General features: G+C 46.8%; 1 protein-coding gene across 1 annotated transcript in view; it reads left to right on the forward strand.

Moving 5' to 3' along the window:
- The first annotated feature begins 8559 nt into the window (after nucleotides 1-8559).
- Nucleotides 8560-20021, forward strand: part of LOC137383777 (ankyrin repeat and BTB/POZ domain-containing protein 2-like) — a 72704-nt gene continuing 61242 nt past the window's right edge. Inside the window, exon 1 of the mRNA XM_068056960.1 lies at nucleotides 8560-9584. Within this exon, the coding sequence (XP_067913061.1) occupies nucleotides 8741-9584 (844 nt within the window). The 5' untranslated portion in view covers nucleotides 8560-8740. The remainder of the gene's footprint in view (nucleotides 9585-20021) is intronic.

The following is a 20021-nucleotide window of genomic DNA, read 5'->3' on the forward strand; positions in this document are numbered from 1 at the left end:
AAAGTCCCACATTGGGGCGGCACAGTGGCGCAGTGGTTAGCACCGCAGCCTCACAGCTCCAGCGACCCGGGTTCAATTCTGGGTACTGCCTGTGTGGAGTTTGCAAGTTCTCCCTGTGTCTGCGTGGGTTTTCTCCGGGTGCTCCAGTTTCCTCCCACAAGCCAAAAGACTTGCAGGTTGGTAGGTAAATTGGCCATTATAAATTGCCACTAGTATAGGTAGGTGGTAGGGAAATATAGGGTTGGTGGGGATGTGGTAGGAATATGGGATTAGTGTAGGATTAGTATAAATGGGTGGTTGATGGTCGGCACAGACTCGGTGGGCCGAAGGTCCTGTTTCAGTGCTGCATCTCTAAACTAAAAGAGGTTAGCGTGTAAAATTAAAGCACATGGGATTGGGGGTAGTGCATGAATAGAAAATTGGTTGGCAGACAGGAAACGAAGAGTAGGGATAAATGGGTCTTTTTCCGAATGGCAGGCAGTGACTAGTGGGGTACCGCAGGGATCAATGCTAGGACCCCAGCTATTCAAAATACGTAGTGATTTAGGGAACTCAATGTAATATCTCCAAATTTGCAGATGACACAAGCTGGGTGGGAGGGTGAGTTGTGAGGAGGATGCAAAGAGGCTTCAGGGTGATTTGGACAAGTTGAATGAGTGGGCTAATGCATGGCAGATGCAGTATAATGTGGATAAATGTGAGGTTATCCATTTTGGTAGCAAAAACAGGAAGGCAGATTTTTATTTGAACGGCTATAAACTGAGAGAGGGGAATATGCAATGAGACCTGGGTGTTCTCGTACACCAGTCACTGAAGGTAAGCATGCAGCTGCAATAGGCGATAAAAAAGGCAAATGGTATGTTGGCCTTCATAGCGAGAGGATTCGAGTACAGGAGCAGGGATGTCTTGCTGCAATTATACAGGGCCTTGGTGAGGCCACACCTGGAATATTGTGTGCAGTTTTGGTTTCCTTATCTGAGGAAGGATGTTCTTGCTATAGAGGGAGTGCAGCGAAGGTTTACCAGACTGATTCCTGGGATGGCGGGACTGATGTATGAGGAGAGATTGAGTCGGTTAGGAATATATTCGCTGGAGTTCAGAAGAGTGAGGGGGGGATCTCATAGAAACCTATAAAATTTTAACAGGACTTGACAGGGTAGATGCAGGAAGGATGTTCCCGCTGGTGGGGGAGTGCAGAACCAGGGGTCATAGTCTAAGGATACGGGGTCGACCTTTCAGGACTGAGATGAGGAGAAATTTCTTCACCCAGAGAGTGGTGAACCTGTGGAATTCATTATCACAGAAAGCAGTTGAGGCCAAAACGTTGTATGTTTTCAAGAAGGAGTTAGATATAGCTCTTGGGTCTAAAGGGATCAAAGGGTATGGGGCGAAAGCGGGAACAGGCTACTGAATTGGATGATCAGCCATGATCATAATGAATGGCGGAGCAGGCTCGAAGGGCTGAATGGCCTACTCCTGCTCCTATTTTCTATGTTTCTACATGGAGGCTGTTGTGTCAAGTCTGCAGTTAACACAAAGGGTAAATACAAAAGAGTCTATAAACAGCAATGTAGCACACAGACTAGCGGTAACTGTGTGTGCACTGTGTACAATTGAGCATGTGTGTGCTTATAGTTATGTACATATGTGTACATGCACTTGCATGCATACAAATGTTCGTGCAAGTACAGAGGTGCAAGTGTGTGCACAAAAGTAATCGCATGTCCATGAGCACATGTGTGTGTGCCAGTGTGTGAATATGTGTGTGTGGGTATGAATGCATTTACACAAGTGTATGAATGTGTGTTTGTCTATACAGGTCTGTATGGTTGCAAGTGTGTTTGCATGTTAATGTGTGCTCACCTACATACCTATCTATTTGTATGTGTGCCCAGGAGTGATTCTTTGTGAGAGTGTGTTTGAGCTGGGGTGTGAGTATGCATGTTTCTGCACATATCTGTATGCCTGTGCATGCGTCATGTGTCCAGGAGTATGTATTGATTTTTGTCTATGGGTGAATGGACTATAAAGTGACCTAGGCTACATGGCTGTATGGTACACACTGCAAACTCAGCTCTGGGAGAAACAGGGACTGGCACATTAAATGATTAACAGTTGAGGGAGGTGGGTCCAGTTAGCTTCCACGAGAGTGTTCTGGGTTAAGTAAAAGAGTAAACATTATTTATGAAAACGCCTTATTACATCGAGGCAATACTTGGTATAATCCTGTTGGAACACATCCTACTGCAGAATTAGCTCATGTAAATAAAAGTGATGTTTAAGTGTGGTGTGTTTGGAGAAGGTTAAGGTACCTATGGCATATTGTTAAGCAGGCAACATTTTTAAAGGGGAATTGCAAGCAGGAACCACTAAGCTTCCCCATGGCTTAGCAGGAAGTTACGCTGCATGGTGTGAACATTGAACTACATGGTCCAGTTCATTCCCTCATCTGTGCTGAGTTAGGGGATTTCAGCCCGAGAGACTGTGCAGGAAACAGAATGTGAAAGCAAAATACTGCAGATGTTGGAAATCTGAAATAAAAACAAAAAGTGGTGGAAATACTCAGCAGATTGGTTGGAGACATGGGCGGAGAAATGGCAGATGGAGTTTAATCCGGACAAATGTGAGGTATTGCATTTTGGAAGGTCTAATGCAGGTGGGAGGTATACAGTAGTATTGACAGGCAGAGAGATCTGGGCGTACAGGTCCACAGGTCACTAAAAGTGGCAACGCAGGTGGATAAGGTAGTCAAGAAGGCATACGGCATGCTTGCCTTCATCGGTCGGGGCATAGAGTATAAAAATTGGCAAGTCATGTTGCAGCTGTACAGAACCTTAGTTAGGCCACACTTAGAATATTGCGTGAAATTCTGTTCGCCACACTACCAGAAGGACATGGAGGCTTTGGAGAGGGTACAGAGGAGGTTTACCAGGATGTTGCCTGGTCTGGAGGGCATTAGCTATGAGGAGAGATTGGAAAAAGTTGGATTGCTTTCACTGGAACGACGGAGGTGGAGGGGCGACATGATAGAGGTTTACAAAGTTATGAGCGGCATGGACAGAGTGGATAGTCAGAAGCTTTTTCCCAGGGTGGAAGAGTCAGTTACTAGGGGACATAGATTTAAGGTGCGAGGGGCAAAGTTTAGAGGGGATGTGTGAGGCAAGTTTTTTACACAGAGGGTGGTGAGTGCCTGGAACTTTCTGCCAGGGGAGGTGGTGGAAGCAGATACGATAGCGACGTTTAAGAGACATCTTGACAAATACATGAATAGGAAGGGAATAGAGGGATATGGGCCCCAGAAGTGCAGAAGGTTTTAGTTTAGGCAGGCATCAAGATCGGCTCAGGCTTGGAGGGCCGAATGGCCTGTTCCTGTGCTGTACTGTTCTTTGTTCTTTGTTCTTTTTGTCAGGCAGCATCTGTGGAGAGAGAAGCAGAGTTAATGTTTCAGGTCAGTGACCTTTCATCAGAACTTACACAGTTGTGTAGCCAGCTGACACACTGCCAAGGCTCGCATGTAAATGACGTTCAGTTGAGGCAGGTGTGGAAGTGATGCTGACCCATTACTGGGTCATACACTGTTCATCCTTGCATCTCACACTCTGCCCATCACTGGGTCACTCATAATCCATCTCCAGGTCACACATGCTGTTCATCTCTAGCTCTCACACAGTGTCTGTACCCGGGTCATTTACTCCGTCCATCTCTGGTCTCACACACATTGTCCATTCTTGGTCACACACTCTGTCCATTCCTGGTCTCGCACTTTGTCCATTCTTGGTCTCTTGCACGTACTGTAATTGGTCTCACACACTCTGTCCACCCCAGCCCTCACACACAGTTCATCCTGGTCTTACACAGTGTCCATTGTCTTTGGTCCCTGTCACAAACTCAGTTCCCTAACCACCATTTGCATCCCTCTCCCTGGCAACTGAGGCTGATCCAGATTGGTTGCAGCCTTGGTATCGTATTTGACCCTGAGATGAGCTTCTGACCATATATCCGCATCATCACCAAGACAGGCTCTGTAACATCGCTCGATTCCATCCCTGCCTGAACTCATCTTCTGTTGAAACTCTCATCCCTTGTTAACTCTGGACTGGACTATTTCAATGCACTCCTGGCTGTCCTCCTACATTCAACCCTCCGTTAACTTGAGGTCATCTAAAATCTGCTGCTTGTGTCCTAACTCGCACCATGTCCCGTTCACCTATTAACCCAGTGCTTGCTAACTTACATTGGCTCCCAGTGAAGCAACAACTCAATTTTAAAATATTCATCCTTGTTTTCAAATTCCTCCATGGTCTCACTCCTCTCTATCTCTACCATCGCCCCCAGCCCCACAACCCTCCAAAATATCTGCGTTCCTACAATTCTGGTGTCTTGACCATCCCGGATTTTAATCGCTCCAACGTCAGCAGCCGTGCCTTCAGCTATCTTGGCCCTAAGCTCTGGAATATTCTCCCCAAACTTCTCTGCCTCTCTACCTCAATTTCTTCCGTGAAGCCGTTCCTTAAAACCTACAGCTTTGACCAAGTTTTTGGTCATCTTCCCTAATTTCTCCTTGTGTGGTCATTACAAATTTTGTTCGATAACACTCCTGTGAAGCATCTTCAGATGTTTTCCTACATTTGGGCATTAGAATTAAAGTTGTTGTTCATTCCGGCATCTCAAACTCTATCCAACCCTGGTTTCACACCTTCCATCCCTGATCTTGCACATTGCCCATCCCTGGTTTCACACTACCCATTCCTGATGTCTCACACTTCCCATCCCTGGTTTCACAATGCCCATTCCTGAACTCTCACACTGCCCATTCCTGATCTCTCACACTTCCCATCCCTGGTTTCACACTGCCCATTCCTGATCTCTCACACTTCCCATCCCTGGTTTCACACTGCCCATTCCTGAACTCTCACACTGCCCATCCCTGGTCTCACACACTGCCCTTCCCTGGTCTCACACTGTCCATCCCTGGTCTCTCACACTGCCCATCACTGGTCTCACACACTGCCAATTCCTCGTCTCACACGCTGTCCATCCCTGGTCTCACATACTGTCCATCCCTGGCCTCACACACTTTCCATCCTTGGCTTCACACACTTCCATCCCTGGCCTCACACACTGTCCATTCCTGGTATCACACACTGTCCATCCCTGGTCTCACACACTATCCATCCCTGGCCTCACACACTTTCCATCCCTGGCCGCACCCTTTGTCCATCCCTGGTCTCACACACTGTCCATCCCTGGTCTCACACACTATCCATTCCTGGTATCACACACTGTCCATCCCTGGTCTCACACACTATCCATTCCTGGCCTCACACACTTTCCATCCCTGGCCGCACCCTTTGTCCATCCCTGGTCTCACACACTGTCCATCCCTGGTCTCACACACTATCCATCCCTGGCCTCACACACTGTCCATTCCTGGTATCACACACTGTCCATCCCTGGTCTCACACACTATCCATCCCTGGCCTCACACACTTTCCATCCCTGGCCGCACCGTTTGTCCATCCCTGGTCTCACACACTGTCCATCCCTGGTCTCACACATTATCCATCCCTGGCCTCACACACTTTCCATCCCTGGCCGCACCCTTTGTCCATCCCTGGTCTCACACACTGTCCATCCCTGGTCTCACACACTTTCCATCCCTGGTCTCTCACACTGTCCATCCCTGGTCTCTCACACTGCCCTTCCCTGGTCTCACACTGTCCATCCCCAATCTCTCACACTGTCCATCCCTGATCTCACACACTGTCCATCCCTGGTCTCACACACTGTCCATTCCTGATCTCACACACTGTCCATCCCTAATATCACCCTCTGTCCATCCCTGGTTTCTCACACTGCCCAACCCTGGCCACACACACTGTCCATTCCTGGTCTCTCACACTGCCCTTCCCTGGTTTCTCACACTGCCCAACCCTGGTCACACACACTGTCCATCCCTGGTCTAACACACTGCCCTTCCCTGGTCTCACACTGTCCATCCCCAATCTCTCACACTGCTCATCCCTGGTCTCACACACTGTCCATCTCTGACCTCACACCCTGCGCGTCCCTGGTCTCACACACTGCCTAGCCCTGGTCTCTCACACTTCCCATCCCTGGTTTCACACACTGTCCATCCCTGGTCTCACACACTGTCCATCCCTGGTCTCACACACTGTCCATTCCTGGTCTCACACACTGTCCATCCCTGGTCTCAAACACTTTCCATTCCTGGCCTCACATACTGCCCATCCCTGGTCTCACAAAATTTTCCATCCCTGGTCTCACACACTGTCCATCCCTGGATTCACACACTGCCCATCCCTGGTTCCTCACACTGCCTTTCCGTGGTCCCACACTGTCCATCCCCAATCTCTCACACTGCCCATTCCTGGTCTCACACCCTTTCCATCCCTTTTCTCACACACTGTCCATCCCTGGTCTCACGCACTGTCCTTCCACGGTCTCACCCACTGTCCATCTCTGGTCTCTCACACAGCCCTTCCCTGGTGTCTCACACTGTCCATCCCCAATCTCTCACACTGCCCATCCCTGGTCTCACACACTGTCCATCCCTGATCTCACGCATTGCCCATCCCTGATCTCACACACTGTCCATCCCTGGTCTCACACGCTGTCCATCCCTGGCCTCACACACTTTCCATCCCTGGCCTCACACTCTGTCCATCCCTGGTCTCACACACTGTCCATCCCTGGTCTCACACACTGTCCTTCCCTGGTCTCACCCACTGTCCATCCCTGGTCTCTCACTCAGCCCTTCCCTGGTCTCTCACACTGTCCATCCAGAATCACTCACACTGCCCATCCCTGGTATCACACCCTTTCCATCCCTGGTCTCACACACTGTCCATCCCTGGTCTCACACACTGTCCATCCCTGGTCTCACACACTGTCCTTCCATGGTCTCACCCACTGTCCATCTCTGGTCTCTCACACAGCCCTTCACTGGTGTCTCACACTGTCCATCCCCAATCTCTCACACTGCCTATCCCTGGTCTCACACACTGTCCATCCCTGATCTCACGCACTGCCCATCCCTAGTCTCACACACTGTCCATCCCTGGTCTCACACACTGTCCATCCCTGGCCTCACACACTTTCCATCCCTGGCCTCACAGTCTGTCCATCCCTGGTCTCACACACTGTCCATCCCTGGTCTCACACACTGTCCTTCCCTGGTCTCACCCACTGTCCATCCCTGGTCGCTCACTCAGCCCTTCCCTGGTCTCTCACACTGTCCATCCCTGGTCTCACACGCAGTCCATCTTGGTCTCACACAGTGTCCATTGTCTTTGGTCCCTGCCACAAACTCAGTTCCCTAATCACCGTTTGCATCCCTCTCCCTGGCAACTGAGGCTGATCCAGATTGGTTGCAGCAATGGTATCGTATTTGACCCTGAGATAAGCTTCTGACCATATATCCGCATCATCACCAAGACAGGCTCTGTAACATCGCTCGATTCCACCCCTGCCTGAACTCATCTTCTGTTGAAACTCTCATCCCTTGTTAACTCTAGACTGGACTATTTCAATGCACTCCTGGCTGTCCTCCTACATTCAACCCTCCGTTAACTTGAGGTCATCTAAAATTTGCTGCTTGTGTCCTAACTCGCACCATGTCCCGTTCACCTATTAACCCAGTGCTTGCTAACTTACATTGGCTCCCAGTGAAGCAACAACTCAATTTTAAAATACTCATCCTTGTTTTCAAATTCCTCCATGGTCTCACTCCTCTCTATCTCTACCATCGCCCCCAGCCCCACAACCCTCCAAAATATCTTCGTTCCTGCAATTCTGGTGTCTTGACCATCCCGGATTTTAATCGCTCCAACGTCAGCAGCCGTGCCTTCAGCTACCTTGGCCCTAAGCTCTGGAATATTCTCCCCAAACCTCTCTACCTCTCTACCTCACTTTCTTCTGTTAAGCCGCTCCTTAAAACCGACAGCTTTGACCAAATTTTGGTCATCTTCCCAAATTTCTCCATGTGTGGTCATTACAAATTTTGTTCGCTAACACTCCTGTGAAGCATCTTCAGATGTTTTCCTACATTTGGGCATTAGAATTAAAGTTGTTGTTCATTCCGGCATCTCAAACTCTATCCAACCCTGGTTTCACACCTTCTGTCCATCCCTGATCTCACACACTGTTCATCCCTGGTCGCAGACACTGTCCATCCCTGTCCTCACACACTGTCCATCCCTGGTCGCAGACACTGTCCATCCCTGTCCTCACACACTTTTCATCCCTGATCTCACCCTCTGTCCATCCCTGTTCTCACACACTGTCCATCCCTGTTCTCACACACTGTCCATCCCTGGTCTCACACACTGTCCATCCCTGGTCGCAGACACTGTCCATCCCTGGTCTCACGCTGCCCATCGCTGCGTCTCAAACCCCTCTCCGGGCTGTTTGTGGCCGGTTGGTAGGTTTCTCTTTGCTCTGTGTTTTGTCGGGACGGGGAGGTGTGTTCCAGAAAGAGGGGCGGAGACAGAGAGAGGGAGGAGGCGGACGTTGAGCTCTTGAGTTTGGAGCCTGGCTGATTTACTCAGTCATTAAACATTTACCAGTGAAGAGGGTGCAGCAGAGTTTCAGAGCCAGGAGCTGAGGTGCTGTGGGACGCTCTAACTGCGGCATACATTCTCCCCTGGCTCGGCCAGCGCCGGGAAGCTGAGGCCACCAGTCGCCGTGTTCAGAAGATCCTGGTGGCTGTTCCTTGGTCATGTCTGGACTTTATAAACTAACAGCGAGGAACTTTGAGAACTTGACTTTGGATTCTGGTTATGGAGGAACTGCCAACTCGTGCAGATCGTCCAGTTTGTCGCTGTCACGCTCAGGGGGGACCTGGGGCTCGTTCCCTGGGTCAGCAGGCAGGAAATACATGGACAGCTGTGACACCCTGGACACCGAACTGGCAGAGGGCTGTGAAGGCTTGGAGGCTTTGGACTACTGCCCAAAGCTGCCCCATTTGGAGGAGGTGCCGTGGACTGAGGAAGAGGTTCAAGAAGTCTTGAGAAGATGCCATGCTGGGAAATGTAGCCAGGCCACTCCTGGGAACTTGCTGAAGAAACTCTGCACGTACCTGAGCAGAGCGCTGGTCCGCATGGCCAAAGAGACACAGAGACTGAGCCTCCTGAGCGCCAAGTGCAGCAGGCATGAAATCCAGAGTGCGGCCAAGCTGGTCCTCTCCTGGTCCTTGTCTGAAAGTTGCATGGCGGCTGCGGTCAAGGCACTGTCCGTCTACAACATGAGCTCAGGAGAGCAGCTGACCAGCAGCAAGAGTGCCCAGTGCAAGCTGGTGTTCTCAGTTGGTCGCTTCTTTCGATGGATGGTGGACAGCAGGCTGTCCAGCCGAATCCACCAGCATGCAGCCATCTACCTGGCAGCCTGCCTGGAGAACATCTTGGAGGAGGTGTGCCTAAAGCTGCAGGAGAGCCTCCAGTGCCGAGGGAAGGAGTCGCCTGAAGACATGGCCAAGGCCCTGGACCAAATGATCAGTAACAACGCAGATTTCTGGGGCTTGTTCCAACCACATGAGCATCTTATCTGCGGGAGAAACGCTGACGGTAAGCTGTGTAAAAGGAAGAGCTTACATTTATATATTTATATTTATATAGGGCCTGTCCCAAATTTTAAATCAACCTCTTTTGAACTGTAGTAATTTAGCAGCCAATTTGTACACAGCAAGATCCCACAAGCAGCAACATGATAGAGAACCTGTTTTAAATAAGTTGGTTTAATGGTAATTATTGGCCAGGACACCAGGGCAAACTCTTCACACTCCCACACTGGAGCGTCAAGCTGGATTATGGGCTCAAAACTCTGGAGTAGATCTGACTCAGAAGCAAGAGTCCTACCACTAAGGCAACTGTAACACCACAAAGGCTCTGGGGATATTTTATGGTCTCTCTCTTTCTGCAAATCTTTTGGATTCAGCTTAATGTGTACGTCTTCAAAATTCAGCAGGAATCTTCAGCAATGTTAGTTACTGAAAATGTTTATCTAGCCTTATGAGCCGAGAAGGTTAGAAATAGCAGTGGGTTTGCTGGTCTAGCCTCTCCTGGAGTCTTCGGTACAATATTATGAGAAAGTTTGTGGTGGGGATGCAGTTTATGGCGGTTGAACTGCTGGCTGGGATTAATGCCTCTTGTTATTAGGAGAGTGGGTAAAAGCTGGTAATAATTACATGGAAAGAGAAGGTTCAGGTGATCATACAGAAGGATTGAGGGCTGTAGAGTATAAATGCCAGCAGTGGAAATTTCCTTGGACCTGTTCCTGCCATTACCAGTTAAGTGCCAACCTGAGCTGAATTTTGGGCAGTTTTGCGCTATTGGAATCTTTAACCAGGAACAGATCAAGAATTCAGTATACATCAGTCTCTTGCAGCAGAGAGAACCAGAAAGCTAGAGAGAAAGAGACAGAAAGACAGAGAGAGAAAGAGAGAGAGAGACACACACAGGGACAGAGACAGGCAGAGAGGTTTAGAAGCTGAAAGATTGAGAGAAAGAGACATGCAGGCAGAAAGAGAGAGAGTTAGAGAAACACTGGGAGACAGGGCGAATCAGAGAGTGATGGAGACAAGGAGAAACACACATGGCGAAAGGAGAGTTTTATTCTATCGGTGAGGACCCATTGGATGTAGGATAGTATCTACTTTGATTTCAGATTTCTAGCATCTACAGTATTTTGCTTCAGGATAGTTTTTAACTCACTGGACCTGCCCGAGCCTGTTAGCCAAGCTCAATGGCACATTTCTGTCCCTCTGGTTTTCTCATGCTAATCACTGACACTCCTTACAGGAGAGTCTTGTTAACTTGTTTGGGGGAAGGGAGGGTTGCAGATATGAAATACTTTAAATGGAGCTAAATTCAGTTTCCAGCAGTTCTCTAGTTTGTTTTGTAATACTCATGATTCCCACAATGACATTACTTACAAAGGAGTGGGGAGGGGTGTGTGGTGGGGGAAGGCAGTGGAGAAGTGTTTTTGCAAAGGATGATTTCACTCTCCCTCCACTTCCTTTCCCTTTCTGGTGATACACCTCACTCACTGGAGAGCACTTGCCCTCTGCTTCTCCTCAGCACTAGCTTCCAGCCCCAGCTCGAATCTCTGATGATCCAGAGTCCTGCTGATTCCTGTGATTCAAGACAGCATCTGACCTGTGCTCAGTACCTGCTCACAGCTGAGATCAGCAGTTCAGGGAAATACAAATATTTCTGTTTTTGGTCATTTTCACTGGTCTTCCTGATAAGCTGTCACCTAAGTGTCAGCCATGGCTCAGTGATTAGCACTGTTGCCTCTGGCTCAGAAGGTCATGAGCACATTATCAAGGCTGACTCTCCAGTGCAGTACTGAGGGAGTGCTTCACTGTCAGAGGTCAGTCTTTCAATAAGACATCAAACCGAGCAAGGCCCTGTCTGCCATCTCAGGTAGTTATAATGATTCAATGGTATAATTTTTGAAGAGCAAGGGAGTTCTTCCGGGTGGCTGGACAATGCTTAGCCCTCAAGCAAACATCATTAAAACAGATTATCTGGTCATTATCTCATTGCTGGTTATGGGAGAACGATGGGTGCTATATAAATGCAAGTCTGTCTTTTTCTTTTCTTTTCTTTTATTTAGAGATACAGCACTGAAACAGGCCCTTCGGCCCACCGAGTCTGTGCCGACCAACAACCACCCATTTATACTAACCCTACAGTAATCCCATATTCCCTACCACCTACCTACACTTGGGGCAATTTACAACAGCCAATTTACCTATCACCTGCAAGTCTTTGGCTGTGGGAGGAAACCGGAGCACCCGGCGAAAACCCACGCGGTCAATTTATAACCAAATTTATGTAAGGGCCTTCACATCCTTAGGCCCTCCCAAAGCTCTTCACATCCCAATGAGTTACTTTTGAAGTATAGTCACTGTTATTATGCAGACAAGCGCAGTAACCAGTTTATGCACAGCAAGATCCCAAAGCAGCAATTGAACAGTTAATTTATTTTGGTGGTGTTGGTTGATGTTAAATATTGGCCAGGAACTAATTGTTAAAGTTTTAGTGAGAAACCAGCCGAATGAAATTATAATTAGAGGAAGGCTATTATTTTATCTTATTAAATAAGCATACGTATTAATTTATAGATTCCAATGACAGTTACTTATTTGACAAGAAAATGAAAGAAGATTTCTCATACTGTGTGCGATTATAACTTATAATTTTAATTTTTTCACTGTCCTCATTCTATTCATTAGCCAAAGTAAGGCAATGAGATTAGTTTAAGGTTATTCCAGAAGGGAGCCAGTATTGATATGATGGGCTGCATGGCCTCCACTTATGCTGTAAACTATTTTTTTTTTAAATGGTGCTGCAGCACCTTTTGCATGCATCTGTACAGGGCCTCAGTTCAGCATCTCGCCTGAAATATAAAACCTCTGACGGTGCAGCACTCCGTCAGTACTACATTGAAGTGTCAGCCTGAATTATGTGTTCATTATATTTTTATGTGTTCAGGACTTGAAGTGTGTGCAGTTCCAATAACTAAGTATTCAGTTTATGACACAAGTTGTATTTTGAAACTGAAAGAACAGAGTTGAATGTAACCTCTGATGTAGCTGAGCTAGCAAATTTGCATCTACTTTCAGACAGTTGTAGACTTTTTTATATTGTTTAGAGAACTGAAGATATGTACGTGGCAGTAACTAGCTATAGGTTTTGGAACAAAGGTCAAGAGAAACTTCTTTACACTGAGTACTGGAAGTGTGAAATTAAGTTCCAGGGTTTGTGTTTGAGGCAGAAACTGTTAACATTCCAAGCTAGATTGGCTGGTGCCTGCGGGGAAAGGGAATGATCAGAAATGCGAATAGAATGGATAAATATGATTAGGATTATTTTCTTCTATGGAGGGTAAACATCGACACAGACTAGTTGGATCAAAAGGTCTGTTTCTGTGGTGTAACTTCTACATTTTTCTATGTAAAACCATTTGCTTCTAAATCCCTTGTGGATTGCATGCTGAATTTTGTGATGCTTTTGGTTTGCACTGTGGCTATACTGACAAGTTTTGCATATGGACTTCCTCTTTGGCTTCAGTGTAGTAGTCACAAGGCATTTAGTTCACCTTAATCCACCTTTTCCCTCACCTGGCTTTCCACGGTGTTAATGATTTTATTGTCCCTGCTAGGATGCTGCAAATATTATGGGAAATACAAAACTACTTCTTCTCCCACTGGAACCTTGTAGCATACAGCAAAGATCTGAGAAATACAGCATTGATATTGAATTGGACATTTTTACCACTAGCAGTTTCTCTGATTGTTTCTCATTTGCCCTCTTGCACCCTTTTTCCTGCTCCAGGTTAGTTACAGTGTTAAGAGTCATGTTAAGGGAGCCTGTTTAATAGGAATAAGAGGGGATCACTTCACCCCTCTAGCCTCTTCTGCCATTTGGTCAGTTAATGGCTCAACTCCATTTACCCAATTTTGCTCCATATCACTTGATGTCCGTACCTGACAAAAATCTGCGGTAAGTATCTCAGCCTTGAAAATTTCAATTGTCAGAGCCTTTGGTGGAGAGAATTCCAGATTTCCACAACACGTTGTACAAAAATTGCTTCCTGAATGGCTTTGCACTAATTTTAAAGGTCTGCCCTCTTGAACTGGATTCCCCAGTTTCTCTCCATCTACCATATTGAATCTGTTTATCAGTTTAAACCATGATCAGATCAACAACAACAATTTGCATTTATATAGCGCCTTTAACATTGTAAGAATGTTCCAAGGTTTTCACAGGAGCATTGTCAGACAACATTTGTCATCGAGCCTTCTAAGGGGAATAGAAACCAAGTCTATGCAACCTGTCCTTATAATTTAACTTCTAAGCCCTGGTGAATTTGTGCTGCACCCTTTCCAAGACCAATATATTGATCCTGAGGTGCAGTGTTTGAGGAGAGAGACAACTTATTATGAAAAACTGAGACTGAAAGGAGAGAGGACGATGGGTGTGCCTTTTCTCAGTTGTGATTAATAGTGTTGTTTTGATCTGTGAGATTAAAACACCGCAGTCTTTATAAAAACTTGTTTGGCAAACCTTTTCTCATTATGTCTAAATGGCGTGGGAACGCACAACATAAGAGTGACATCATTGTGGCAAACAAACTGGACTCTTTCCCCCTCCCTGCAGGGTAAAGGATTTTTCACAATTTTTTAATGTCAGTGCACCTTTTAAGAAAATATTTCTCAGTGGAAAGATTCCCCAATCACGTGTGTAATGGCTGTCAGCGTTAAAGGGATTAAGTATCCTGTGAATGATTGTGGATTATGTTAGAATAATACAGCTTCCTGCTCCCAATTTGACCTATACTGTGCCTTGTAATCCTCGAATTAGTGTCGCCCATTGATCAATTAAAATCGGACCAACCACAGGGAGAGAGCACGCAGGCAGCTGGGAGATTAAACTGTCACTCCCAAGGTTTCAACATAGCTGCAAAGATCAAAGAGTTACAATGAATTCCTAGCAGAACAAGATGCTACTAAACCAGAACATGAACTTCAATCACCATTTGATGCTGTCCAGGGTACAGCTTGACAGTGACACTGCGCCTGACTTTCCAGGGTGTAATGTGGCAGTATGCTGTGTTTAGCTGTACAGGGCGCAGTGCAACAGTGACCCTAGGCTTGACTGTGCAGGGTACAGTTTGACAGTGGCACTGTGCCTAACTGTACGGGGCACGTGTGACAGTGACACTGGGCCTGACTGTGCAGGATGCAGTGTGACAGTGACACTAGGCTTGACTGTAGAGGGTGCAGTGTGACAGTGACACTGGGATTGACTGTAGAGGGTGCAGTGTGACAGTGACACTGGGATTGACTGTATAGGGTGCAATGTGACAGTGACACTGGGCCTGACTGTACAGAATGCAGTGTGACAGTGACACTAGGCTTGACTGTAGAGGGTGCAGTGTGACAGTGACACTGGGATTGACTGTATAGGGTGCAGTGTGACAGTGACACTGGGCTTGATTGTAGAGGGTGCAATGTGACAGTGTCACTGGGTCTGACTGTAGAGGGTGCAGTGTGACAGTGACACTGGGCTTGATTGTAGAGGGTGCAATGTGACAGTGACACTGGGTTTGATTGTAGAGGGTGCAGTGTGACAGTGACACTGGGCTTGATTGTAGAGGGTGCAATGTGACAGTGACACTGGGATTGATTGTATAGGGTGCAGTGTGACAGTGACACTGGGTCGGATTGTATAGGGTGCAGTGTGACAGTGACACTGGGCTTGATTGTAGAGGGTGCAATGTGACAGACACTGGGTCTGATTGTAGAAGGTGCATTGTGACAGTGACACTAGGCTTGACTGTAGAGGGTGCAGTGTGACAGTGACACTGGGATTGACTGTATAGGGTGCAGTGTGACAGTGACACTGGGCCTGACTGTACAGAATGCAGTGTGACAGTGACACTAGGTTGGACTGTAGAGGGTGCAGTGTGACAGTGACACTGGGATTGACTGTATAGGGTGCAGTGTGACAGTGACACTGGGCTTGATTGTAGAGGGTGCAATGTGACAGACACTGGGTCTGATTGTAGAAGGTGCATTGTGACAGTGACACTAGGCTTGACTGTAGAGGGTGCAGTGTGACAGTGACACTGGGATTGACTGTATAGGGTGCAGTGTGACAGTGACACTGGGCCTGACTGTACAGAATGCAGTGTGACAGTGACACTAGGTTGGACTGTAGAGGGTGCAGTGTGACAGTGACACTGGGATTGACTGTATAGGGTGCAGTGTGACAGTGACACTGGGCTTGATTGTAGAGGGTGCAATGTAACAGTGACACTGGGTCTGATTGTAGAGGGTGCAGTGTGACAGTGAAGCCAGCTTGAGGCCTCCAGCATAAGAACTGGATTGGGCCTGGGTATGATAGTCTTTATGGTAGACTAGCCAATGCTGTGACAGTGAGGTAGCAGAAAGCTGCTAATGTCAGTGGAATATTTCCACTTGCGTATGATACAGTCTAAAGATTTTGTCTTTATGGCAGTTTACTGGAAAAGACTGTACTTGCAGAAAGCAGCTCACCCTGAAGTATAATGGTATTGGAAGCCTAGAGGCTATGCTGGTGACTGATCTGGGGAAGTATCGAGCTGTCTAGACTTGTACCCACTTGCAATACAAGTAATTCTTCAACATCAAATAGTTTGGCAAGTTCTCTTGTACGGCGAACAAGCAGCTCCTTGTACAGCTGAGGAACAAGGACTGACTCCGGTTGCTTTGGCTTGTTGATTGCTAACCCACATTGCTCTTCTCGACACTCAGCTTAGCGGCCGTGGGTTCAATGTTCTCAATGGAACTGAGACCTGTAAGCTCTGAACAATCTGTATTGTGTGCTTGTCCCAGGGGCCGCAGTCCAGGTGCTGCATTTGGGCAGTAATGCAGCTTCTCAATGATTTGCAGAGGCTCTGCAGGTAATGCTTCAAAGAGATGGTATGGGAGAGGACAGAACTGCATTGTGCAGTTACTGCATGTATTATTGACTACGTGGAGAACAGTTGCAAGGCCCCAAGTGGTCAATGAGGCCTCATGTGCAACCAGAGCCCCTACCATTATCCAGTAACTAATTACTGTGAGCGAGGACTCACCAGACCATCAAGGTCTCACAAAAGGTGTTGAAGGGTTAGGGGAACAGGGCAGGTAAATATATTTCAAATGTTAAAATGATCTGATAGTTTCTCTCTATTTACCCTGTTTCCTCTGATGGGTGAGTCCAAAACTAGGGGGCATAACCTTATAATTAGAGCTCGGCTGTTCAAGCATGATGACAGGACTTTTTCACACAAAGGGTAGTGTTGATGCTGGAGGTCAATTGAAACTTTCAAGAGTGAGATCAACAGATTTTTGATGGGTGAGGGTATCAAGAGGCGTAAAACTAAGGCAGGTAGATGGAGTTGACATACAGATCAGCTGGGATCTGAATAAATGGCAGAACATGCTCAAGGCCTGAATGGCTGACTCTTGTTCCTATGTTGTCAGGACTATTTGGCTGTGTTCAAGGTAAACACCAACATGTTGGGCCAAATGGCCTGATTTTATGTTGGAGCTTCTGTGTTTTGTTTGGTTACTGTGATTACGCTGCAGCAGCTGTGACGCACATCAGTGAGGGGATGTGAAAGCACGGATGTGGGTCACCAGCAGTTTTCGTCCAATCGGTTTCCACGAAAGGAGAACCATGCTTGTGCTCGCCTGAAATGCTGCTGACATTGTGGTTGTGTAATTAAAGCACCTGTACTTTCCACAATGAGCACATTACCAAACAGCATCAAATAAGCTGGGGGCGGCTGACTATCTAAACTTTACATCAGGACATAGTTTCCACCACAAAGAGTTGAGACTGTGAAGCTCATACTGACATCTCACATTCCCACCTAAAATGATTAAGCAACAAAGCCACACACAAAGCATTTAATAGTAGGAACTGGGAACAAGTGTTGGGCCTGTGCGACTCACCCAGTGTTTCTAGCACGTTCTTCTGTTAAAAAAGAAGTCATAAGAGATCCTAACACTTACTATCAGTGACACTTTGCTGGGAAAATAATGGTGAGTTTAATGGTGTTCGCCATTATCGGTGTGTAAATCGTCCAGTAACCTGTGGTGAGGAACAGGCACACTGTATGTTGTGATTTGCAACAAGTTGTTGGGTAATGTATGCTGCTCCACCATTAGTCTTGCCAATTTGGCACCTCGTCCTCAACCACCCTGTGAATTTCTTGAAATTGCTGCATTAATGCATTAATTACCAATAAAATGCACAGTTAGGGCTAGTCCTTAACAGCATAAATACCTTTTAATGAGGAGTTTAGTTTAGTGATACAGCACTGAAACAGGCCCTTCGGCCCACCGGGTCTGTGCCGACCATCAACCACCCATTTATACTAATCCTACACTAATCCCACACCTGTCCCTATATTCCCCTACCACCTACCTATACTAGTGGCAATTTATAATGGCCAATTTACCTACCAACCTGCAAGTCTTTTGGCTTGTGGGAGGAAACCGGAGCACACGGAGAAAACCCACGCAGACACAGGGAGAACTTGCAAACTCCACACAGGCAGTACCCAGAATTGAACCCGGGTCGCTGGAGCTGTGAGGCTGCGGTGCTAACCACTGCGCCACTGTGCCTGCAGTGCCTGAGAATCATGTTCCTGCAATGTCACTGTACCTCTCTGGCCCACAAAGGGAGCAAGTTAAACTGTGGAGTCTCATTGCTACATTTAGTAGGAATTGTTGTTAGAGAGATTGTTAAAATTTAAAATTTATGAGTATTTTTCTTACTTTTTATTTCAATCTTTTTCTCTTAATTACTGATACTTTCCCTCTATTCTTTCTGTATCAAATTTGACGCTGATTCACCTTATATCCTTCTCCGTTGTTCCAGTTTCTTCCTCAATTTCAAGCAATTTCTGAAATTGCAATGTATGACTGTTTTGACAGCTCAGAGTGTGCCACACCAAGTGTTTGTATACTTTCCACTGTTAGAAAAGAATTCAATAGAGGCCCAGACACTTGCTATCAGTGATGCAAGTTTCTTTCTGTAGCCACAGCAGGTTGTGCTGCACAGAGATTCTGCTCATTTTCCACAGAGATTTTGTCACTGTCACAGTTTCCTGTTCAGCAGGCTTCTGTGAATTGGCCCTCGGCTGGGGAGCTGAGCGGTTAAGCCCTACCCAGACATAACAACGTCTTCTGCGTGGGTTAGCACCTCTGCAGGATGTAGATTACAATGCCACCACACTCCGTTATAAATAACTGCAGACCATTGTCAGTCAGCTCAGAGTTATATGTTGCATGTTGGAGACAGTGAAAGGGAAACAGTACGTTTTGTAACAAGTCACAAGGAAGGCACACACATGCACACATGCAAAAATACAAACACAGGCTGCACACATAGAAATGTACATACACATGCATGAGGGTAATAGTGTTACTAATTTACTTTCAGCCGAAGGTCATGGCTTATTTTGAACAGCACTCTGTCTGGTGTATACTGTACTAATGGGAGATTGTGGACAGCACTCTGTTTGGTGTTTACTGTCCTAATGGAAGATTGTGGACAGCACTCTATCTGGTGTTTACTGTCCTAATGGGAGATTATGGACAGCACTCTATCTGGTGTTTACTGTCCTAATGGGAGATTATGGACAGCACTCTATCTGGTGTTTACTGTCCTAATGGGAGATTGTGGACAGCACTCTGTCTGGTGTTTACTGTCCCAATGGGAGATTGTGGACAGCACTCTATCTGGTGTTTACTGTCCTAATGGGAGATTGTGGACAGCACTCTGTCTGGTGTTTACTGTCCTAATGGGAGATTGTGGACAGCACTCTATCAGATGTTTACTGTCCTAATGGGGGATTGTGGACAGCACTCTCTCTGGTGTTTACTGTCCAAATGGGAGATTATGGACAGCACTCTATCTGGTGTTTACTGTCCTAATGGGAGATTGTCGACAGCACTCCATCTGCTGTTTACTGTCCTAATGGGAGATTATGGACAGCACTCCATCTGGTGTTTGCTGTCCTAATGGGAGATTGTGGACAGCAATCTATCAGGTGTTTACTGTCCTAATGGGAGATTATGGACAGCACTCTATCTGGTGTTTACTGTCCTAATGGGAGATTGTGGACAGCACTCTGTCTGGTGTTTACTGTCCTAATGGGAGATTGTGGACAGCACTCTATCTGGTGTTTACTGTCCTAATGGGAGATTATGGACAGCACTCTATCTGGTGTTTACTGTCCTAATGGGAGATTGTAGACAGCACTCTGTCTGGTGTTTACTGTCCTAATGGGAGATTGTGGACAGCAATCTATCAGGTGTTTACTGTCCAAATGGGAGATTATGGACAGCACTCTATCTGGTGTTTACTGTCCTAATGGGAGATTGTGGACAGCACTGTATCAGGTGTTTACTGTCCAAATGGGAGATTGTGGACAGCACTCTGTCTGGTGTTTAC

Source organism: Heterodontus francisci, chromosome 25 (assembly GCF_036365525.1).
Source record: "Heterodontus francisci isolate sHetFra1 chromosome 25, sHetFra1.hap1, whole genome shotgun sequence".
NCBI lineage: Eukaryota > Metazoa > Chordata > Chondrichthyes > Heterodontiformes > Heterodontidae > Heterodontus > Heterodontus francisci.